The sequence below is a fragment of the Sorex fumeus genome, unplaced genomic scaffold (assembly GCF_029834395.1).
Source record: "Sorex fumeus unplaced genomic scaffold, SorFum_2.1 ptg000122l, whole genome shotgun sequence".
NCBI lineage: Eukaryota > Metazoa > Chordata > Mammalia > Eulipotyphla > Soricidae > Sorex > Sorex fumeus.
The window spans coordinates 14,230,928-14,238,695 of NW_026606179.1; the positions used below are offsets into that span (position 1 = coordinate 14,230,928).

Genomic DNA, 7,768 nt, shown 5'->3' on the forward strand with positions numbered 1-7,768 from the left:
TGCCCCCCCTCCCCCCGTCTTCCTAGCAACATCCACCCCTGGGTGCTTGGGGCTCACATCCTAAACCCCCCCACCCCACCTAGCCGGCCAGCCTCACTCCATTTTTACCAGTGTACCCCAACTTTCCTCCCTCCCTCAATCTGTCCCCATAGATGCCCGGCGCTGAGCACCCCCCCACTCCGGCACCCCAAACCCCAGACCTCTGCTTCCTTCTTTCCGCCCAGCTGCCCTGCCGGCTCCCACATCTCTCAGCCCTCCCCTAGTGTTGGCCTCTTGTAAGAAGTCCTGGGGGCTCCCCCGGGAGAACCTCCTGAACACCAACCTCCCAGAGTTAACTCTGAGAAGCACCTTTCCTCACCTGGCTGACCCAGGACCCCAACATGGGGCTGTCCAGGGGCCGTGGGGTGGCTGGATGCTGAACTGCATCTCTGCGCCCCCCCAGCAGCCGCCCCGCCATGCACAAACACTACACCGTGCACTCAGCCAAGGGCACCCGGCCGGCCCGCACCCCCGCCGAGCACTGCTTCCTGGACCAGGAGCTGGGACAGCGGAAAGGTAGGAGCTCAGTCTGTTCGGGAGGTGGGGGGCTGGGGGGGGGCGGGCGGCCCCTCTGCAGGGCCGACGGGGGGGGGGGTGGTCGCTGAGCAGGGCCGCAGACCCCAGGAGAGGAGGCACATGTCCCCTCCAAAGGGTTTCTGCAGGGCCCACAGGGCCAAGGGGGGATCCCCATGAGGAAACTGCCCTCCCAGACTGAGTGCTTATCCCCTGACCTGGGGTCGCTGGAGGGGGGACGGGAGAGGAAGCCCCTCGTGTGCCCTGCCGAGGGTGCAGGAACAGATGGGGGCTTCCAGGGGAGCCTGTGGGTGCTTTTGACTGAGCCTCCTCCGGCCAGCCTGGCCCCAGTATGAGGACCCCTCCTCCAGTGCCTGCTGGCCCCTCCATGCCCCTCTGGGCCCAGCAGGCCAGCGAGTCACCAAGCTGATGCCCACTGTGGGGGACACTGGGCACCTGGGGTGGCCCGGTTCCCTCTGCCTTCCCCAACTCGGGCGCCCAGGCCCAGGAACCCAGGCCCAGTATCCCCCACTTCCTTCCTTCCAGGATGCTGCCACCAGCGAGCCCACGGGCCCTGCCGGCCACCCCCCCAGGCCTGTTGGCAGCTGGCCTACCTCGGGCCCTGGGGGGGCTGCCGCTGGGTTCCCCAGGGCCCTGTGCTGCAGCAGCGGCAGCCCCCGGCCCCACCTCCCGGCCCCCTGCGCCAGCGCCTCTGCCCCCTTCACCAGGCCCAGAAGGGGCAGCCAGCAGCCAGCACTGCCCCAAAGGGCCCGGCCAGCGCCTCCCAGTCGTCCCCTGCACGCGCCATGGCCACGGCCACAGCCACGGCCAGCAGCGGCCCGGCCCCACCCTCCGCCTCAGCGGCCATGCTGCAGCCCAGCCAGCCCACGGATGCCCGGCCCCTGCCCGCGCCCGCCGCCTGCGGCCCCTTCAGCTCCTTCAATGCCGGTGCTCACCCCCTCCCCAGGCACTGCCCCCTGCCCCTACGCTGCTCACTCCCCCCCACCCCGGGGCTGCTTGCTCTGGGCCAGCTGTCCTCCCTGTCCATTCCTGAGCCTGGCCTCGGTCTGACTGACCGCTGAGCCCCCTCTCCCGCAGATGCCTTCGCCCTGCTTTCCATCTTGCTAGCTCCCCCACCCGACCCCTCACCCCGCAGGTCCCGGGGTCGGGGAGCAGGGGCCATAAGGGCCAGCTTGCTGGCCAGCTCTGGGGGACCCATGGGGACCCCCTGCTGCAACAGCATGCAGAGAGAGGCCTGGGGCTGGAGAGAGCAATGCAGCCGCGGGTCTCTCTACTGCTCATTCATTCATTGCCATGTGTGTGCATGCCTTCATTCATTCATTCATTCATTCATATTTTCTCAGAGTAGATCTCTACGGGTGCCAGGCTCTGTTCTGGGGGGGCAGGGGGGAGCTGTGTGCAGGTCTGCCCTGGGCACTCACTCTCTGTCTGAGGGTTGGTATTGCACAGCACAGCAGGGAGGTGGGCCTGGGAGAGAAATTAAATGAAGGGGTGGGCCAGCCTGGGGGGTGAGCAGATAGGGCACCTAGGGCCACATCCACTAGGGGCTGCAACGGTGAGCAGAGATGCAGGGGGCATGGCCAGGGACAGCAAGGCAGCCAGGAGGCTGAAAGGAGTAGGTGGGGACCTTGCAGATGGGGTCACAGTTCCTTTGGCTAGTGGAGGTGGCCACAAGGTGACAAATGAGGTGAGGCAACTAAGGGTCGAGGCAGGTGGCTGGTGGCCTGTCCAGGAGGTGTCTGAAAACTGATCTGTTTGGGAGAGCCCCCCGGGCACGGGACATGTCAATCAGGTCTGCTTTTCGGGGGCCTTTTTTGGGGCGGTCATACCAGTGGTGCTCAAGGGATCATTCCTGGCAGGGCTTGGGGGACCACAGGGGATGCTGGGGTGGAACCTCGAGTCCTCCCCGCTGTCCTATGGCTCCAGCCCCTTGAGGTCTGTTCTTGAATGGGGCGTGGAGCCGAACAGCCTCTTGGGCTCCAGGTCAGACGCACCCTGACCCTGGGGCCCCGGCGCTGTCTTCAGTCCCGGAAAGGGAGACTTCAAAGGTGAGAGGTGCCTCTTCCACAGCCCAGTGCCTCACCCTGAGCTGGATGCCGCCAGACCTTGATCCTCACCTTTATGGAGTCCCAACTCCAGGTCCCGGAAGCAGCACTCAGTGAGGGAGGCGTGCATCAGTGTCAGAACTGATTCTATTTCCCTTAATCCCTTTTTATGGTGCCATGACTTAGACTCCAGTATGCACCTAAAGGCTCAAGCAGACCCAAGGGCTAGCCAGACCAGGCCCTGGCCCCTTCATACCCAGGGACCTCATACTTGGGGGCTGGACCCTTCCCGTGCATGTGACCTGCATGGTGGGCTGTGTGCTGGTGAGGGGTAGGGGTGGGCAGCCCTGTCCTTGGAGGTGGAAAGCAGGGGTTCCAAGTCGAGTGGGTGGGGCTGGAGTGATAGTACAGTGGGTAGGGCGTTTGCCTTGCACACGGCCAACTGGGGTTCAATTCCCAGCATCTCATATGGTCCCCCGAGCAGCACTAGGGGTAATTCCAGAGTGCAGAGCCAGGAGTAAACCTGGTGACCCCCCCCCCCAAAAAAAAACAACAACCAAGTGGGTGTTTTGGATCAGTTGCGGTGCTTGGGGCTGCTCCTGGCAGTGCTTAGTGGACTGTGCGGGGCTGGACCCTGGACTTCTGCATGCAAAGCTGGCTCAGCCCGTGGTTCCTTGTCTCTGGGGAGTCCAGGCTCAGTGCCTGAAGGGTGTGTGGGCGGGGCGGAGGGGGGGTGGTCAGAGGCTGCCAGAGGAAGCTCCATGGGGGTGGGAAAGCCCAGGGCAGGGGAGAGGTGAGGGCAGCTCAGCCAGCCCCACTCAGTTTGCCCCACTGCGCCCCCTACCCCCAGATATCCTGACGGAGGATGACGTGTACTGCAGCTGCCTGGCCAAGACGCTGTGCCATGTGCCTGTGCCCGTGACGGTGGGCTTCTATGCCCCCTTCGGCTGCCGCCTGCACATGATGCTGGACAAGATCACAGGTGAGGATGTGTGGGGAGGGGGGCGTGGGGCCTCCTGGAGAACCGGAAACTAAACCTCTGGCCTGACCATGGCCCTCAGCTCCCGGAGTCTCAGCCCTGAACCCAGCCTGCCCCATTCTGCATGCTCACAAATTGGCATGACGTGGGCACCCTTCCCATCCCCCCATGCCCTTTTCCCGCTCCCCCTCTAGCTTCCCATCTTCCCTCATCCCCCCAACTCACACCACAGATCGTTTCCTTTTTTTTCTTTCTTTTTTGCTTTTTGGGTCACACCCGGCGAGGCACAGGGGTTACTCTTCACTCTGCACTCAGGAATTACTCCTGGCGGTGCTCGGGGACCATATGGGATGCTGGGAATCAAACCCAGGTCGGCCTTGTGCAAGGCAAACGCCCTACCCACTGTGCTATCGCTTCAGCCCCCACAGATGGTTTCTGAGTCCCCACCTGCTTCTGGGTCCCCCTTCCCATCGCTACTCCTCCACACCAGCCCACACCTGTAAGTGGATTCGCTGAAGACGGGAGGTGGCACCCAGCTGAGGAGGGGAGATGGCCCAAAGGGCCCGAGTGCAGGCTGTGCGTGTGGAAAGTCCAGGTCTGATGCCCGGCACCACATGGTTCCTTGAGCACTGCTGGAAGCAACCCCCCAAAGGCCTAGCCCTTGAGTACCACTGGGTGTGGCCCAAGAGCCAAGAGAAGAAATAGCACAGCTCTGTCCCCGTCACGCAGACAGACCGAGAACAAGACGTAGCAAACAGGAGCCTTCGTGAGCCGGATACAGTTCCTGAGTGCTGGGTGATGTCAGTAGTCACCGCCCATCCCCTGCTGACCTCAGAGCAGAGGACCAGCCCTGTCTCAGAACACAGACTCAGACACTCCCCCAGGGCTGCTTCCCTAATGCCTGGAACACAGCAAATCATCAAGATAGCAAGGCCCCGGGGGCTGCAGCGGTCTTACAGCGGGCAGGGCGCTGGCCTTGCATGCAGCTGACCCGAGTTCTATCCCCAACATCCCATAGGGTCCCCCAAGCCTCTCCAGGAGGGATCCCTGAGCACAGAGCCAGGAGGAAGTCTGAGTGCCGCTGGGTGTGATCCAAAACCAAAAGCAGAAGCAAACAATTGAGCATGGGCCCTGCCCTTCACAGTCCAGACAGGGAAATCAGCTCTCAGTAGTGACCACCCAGTGTAGGTGGGCAAGAATGGGATGGGAAGCTCAGGGGAGCGACTGATCCAGCCTTGGGATTGGGGGGGGTTGCTTCCTAGAGGAAAAGGAGTGAAGGTGAGATTCTCTCATTCATTCTTTTTTTTTTTTTTTATGCTTTTTTGGGTCACAAAGTTACTCCTGGCTCTGCACTCAGGAATGACTCCTGGCGGTGCTCAGGAGACCATATGGGATGCTGGGAATTGGACCGGGTTGGCACCTGCGAGGCAAACAAACACCCTGCCCACTGTGCTATCGCTTCAGCTCCCCACCCCACCCCCGTTTTTTGGTTTTGTTTTGTTTTTGCTTTTTGGGTCACGGTTACTCTTGGCTCGGCACTCAGGAGCCCTCCCTGCTGTACTATCTATGGCTCCGGCCCTCCCATTCATTCTTTCATTCCTCATCTTCTTTCCTGTGCCCTCTCTCTCGCCTCAGTCCAGGGGGCTCTACCTCTCTACCTCTCAGGTGCCCACTCCTGTTTCTTGCCTTCAGACCTCCCTCCACCTGAGCCCAACTGGGAGCCCTTTCTGTCCTTCCTCCTACCCCCCCCTCATTTGGGGTTGGATTCGGGGTGTGGCTAACAGTGGCCCCGCCCCTCCCGGGGCAGGCCTCGCCCACACGGGTAGGGCCACGCCCCCGGGAGAGGCCACGCCCCCTCCCTGACCCCCAGGCGCCCCGCCTCTCCCTCCCTCCCTCCGCAGCGCTGATGCAGCAGGAGGCCGCGCAGCGCGAGGCGGAGGAGCTGCAGCGCGTGCAGTGGAGGCCGCGCCAGGTGAGCGGCTGGAGCCTGCCGCGGCTGCTGTGGTACCTGGTGTTCCTGCAGCCCGTCATCACCGAGGTGCACCTGCGGCGCAAGAACGTGAAGTTCCTATTCATCCGCTTCAGCGCCTGGCAGTACGCGGGCACCGACAAGCTGTGGGCCGGCCTGGTGACCACGCTGTGCGAGGGCATCCGGCGCCAGTACGGGGCGCTGCCCTTCAGCGTCTACTCGGTCCTGGGCAACAAGCCGGCCACCACGTCGGGCTTCCGCCAGCGCGAGTGGCACTGCCGCCGCCGCGTGTGCCTGGGGCTGCTGGCGCTGCTGGCCGCGCTGGGCCTGGGCGTGGGGCTGCTCTACCTGTCGGTGGGCGCGCGCGCGCCGGGCCACGCGGGCGCCGGCGGCAACGTGCTGCGGGTGTTCGGCGGCGCGGCCACCACGCTGTCGGGCTCGGGGCTGCTCATGGCCGTGTACTCAGTGGGCAAGCACCTGTTCGTCAGCCAGCGCAAGAAGATCGAGCGGCTGGTGTCCCGCGAGAAGTTCGGCAGCCAGCTGGGCTTCATGTGCGAGGTGAAGAAGGAGGTGGAGCTGCTCACCGACTTCCTGTGCTTCCTGGAGATCTACCAGCGGCGCCGGCTGCGCGTGGTGCTCGAGGTCACCGGGCTGGACACGTGCTACCCGGAGCGCGTGGTGGGCGTGCTCAACGCCATCAACACGCTTCTGTCGGACAGCCACGCGCCCTTCATCTTCATCCTGGTGGTGGACCCCAGCATCCTGGCCGCCTGCCTGGAGAGCGCGGGCTCCATGAAGGGCACGGCCGACAACGGCTACCACTTCCTCAACCGCACGGTCACGCTGCCCTTCTCGGTGCCCATCATGGGCCGCCGCACCAAGCTGCAGTTCCTGCAGGACGCCGTGCAGAGCCGCGACGACCTGCTCTACCGCGAGATGACGCGCAAGCTGCGGCCGCCGGGCCAGGAGGCGACGGCGGGGGCCGAGGGCGCGCAGCTGCTGGCGGTGCAGACGCAGCAGGAGGGCGCGGTGGCGGCACAGAGCCGCGTGGACGCCGAGGCCGCACGCCGCATCCAGGAGGCGCTCTTCTGCCTGCACGACGAGCGCGACTGCCTGTACGAGTACGTGCCCGACAACGTGGTGTCCATGCGGCGCATCGTCAACACCGTGCCCATCACCGTGCGCCTGCTGCAGCAGCAGCAGCTGCAGGGGGCCGCCCCGGGCCCCACGCCGCGCCAGGCAGTGGCGTGGGTGGTGCTGGCCAACCAGTGGCCCTGTCGCCTCAGCTGGGTACTGCAGTGCCTGGAGGACAGGCAGCAGGCAGGGGGCGCGCCTGAGGCCCGAGCACGCCTCTGGGACGTGTTTTGCGACATTAGCCCAGAGCTGCACACCATGACTAAGGCGCTGCAGAACGTGCTGGACCTCGACGGGGACCCCGAGCTTTTCGAGCGCTTCCTGGACACCGACTTCCCCTTCACCGTGGGTGAGGCGCAGAGCTTGCTGCGCTGCACAGTCAACCTGGACCACTCTATCCGCCGCCGCATGGGCCTCATCCGGGCCGTCAGTGCGCTCAAGCCCCCCAGCCCCCCCAAGTCCCCCAGCCACGAACCCCCCCAGCCGTCCAGCGGCGGCAACAGTACCTCCAGGGGGCTTCGGGCAGGCCAGAACACAGGACACAGCTCCGGGCAGGTCAGACAAGCCCAGCCTGCCCCCCCAAACTGGACGTTGGGGCCCAAGACAAGAATCATGGCCTAAGTGCCTTTCCTAGAGGGCAGTCCAAACCAGGTGGACCTTAAGTCGGGGTGCTCTGGGCAGCAGTCAGCCCCGGCGAGGGCGTAGGAGCCCCCACCCGGCGCATGGCCCAGGGTCCCACCGGGTGTGTGCGGATGGGTCCCCAAGTGCGTCTGGGAACAGGAGGGAAGCCGTCCGCAGGAGTGGCACAGCTGGCCCGCAGAGTGGATGCCGGAGCAGAGGCCCAGCGAGCAAGTCAGGGTTCAAGTGCAATAAATGAGGTGTGCCAGTCCCGACCCAGCTCGTGCTGTGTCCCAGACCGCATGAGGGTGGCGCCTGCTCAGGACCCGGCACCCCCCCTCCTCCCCCTATTCCCGCGCCGTTGGCAGGAGTGGCTGTGGGGGCGGTGGGTGAGAGGGCAGGGACTGAGGAAGGAGGGATGTCCTGGCTGACTCAGGCCATGAAGCGCGC

The 7,768-nt window shown here is 64.6% G+C and overlaps 1 protein-coding gene across 1 annotated transcript; it reads left to right on the forward strand.

Annotated features, from left to right (window-relative positions):
• Positions 1–455: 455 nt before the first annotated feature.
• NKPD1 (NTPase KAP family P-loop domain containing 1) lies at positions 456–7,382 on the forward strand. The gene is made up of 4 exons (XM_056135597.1): positions 456–555; positions 1,099–1,500; positions 3,469–3,600; positions 5,499–7,382. The coding sequence occupies exons 1-4, from the start codon at positions 456–458 to the stop codon at positions 7,319–7,321; spliced, it is 2,457 nt and encodes an 818-aa protein (XP_055991572.1). The 3' UTR covers positions 7,322–7,382.
• The last annotated feature ends 386 nt before the right edge of the window (positions 7,383–7,768 follow it).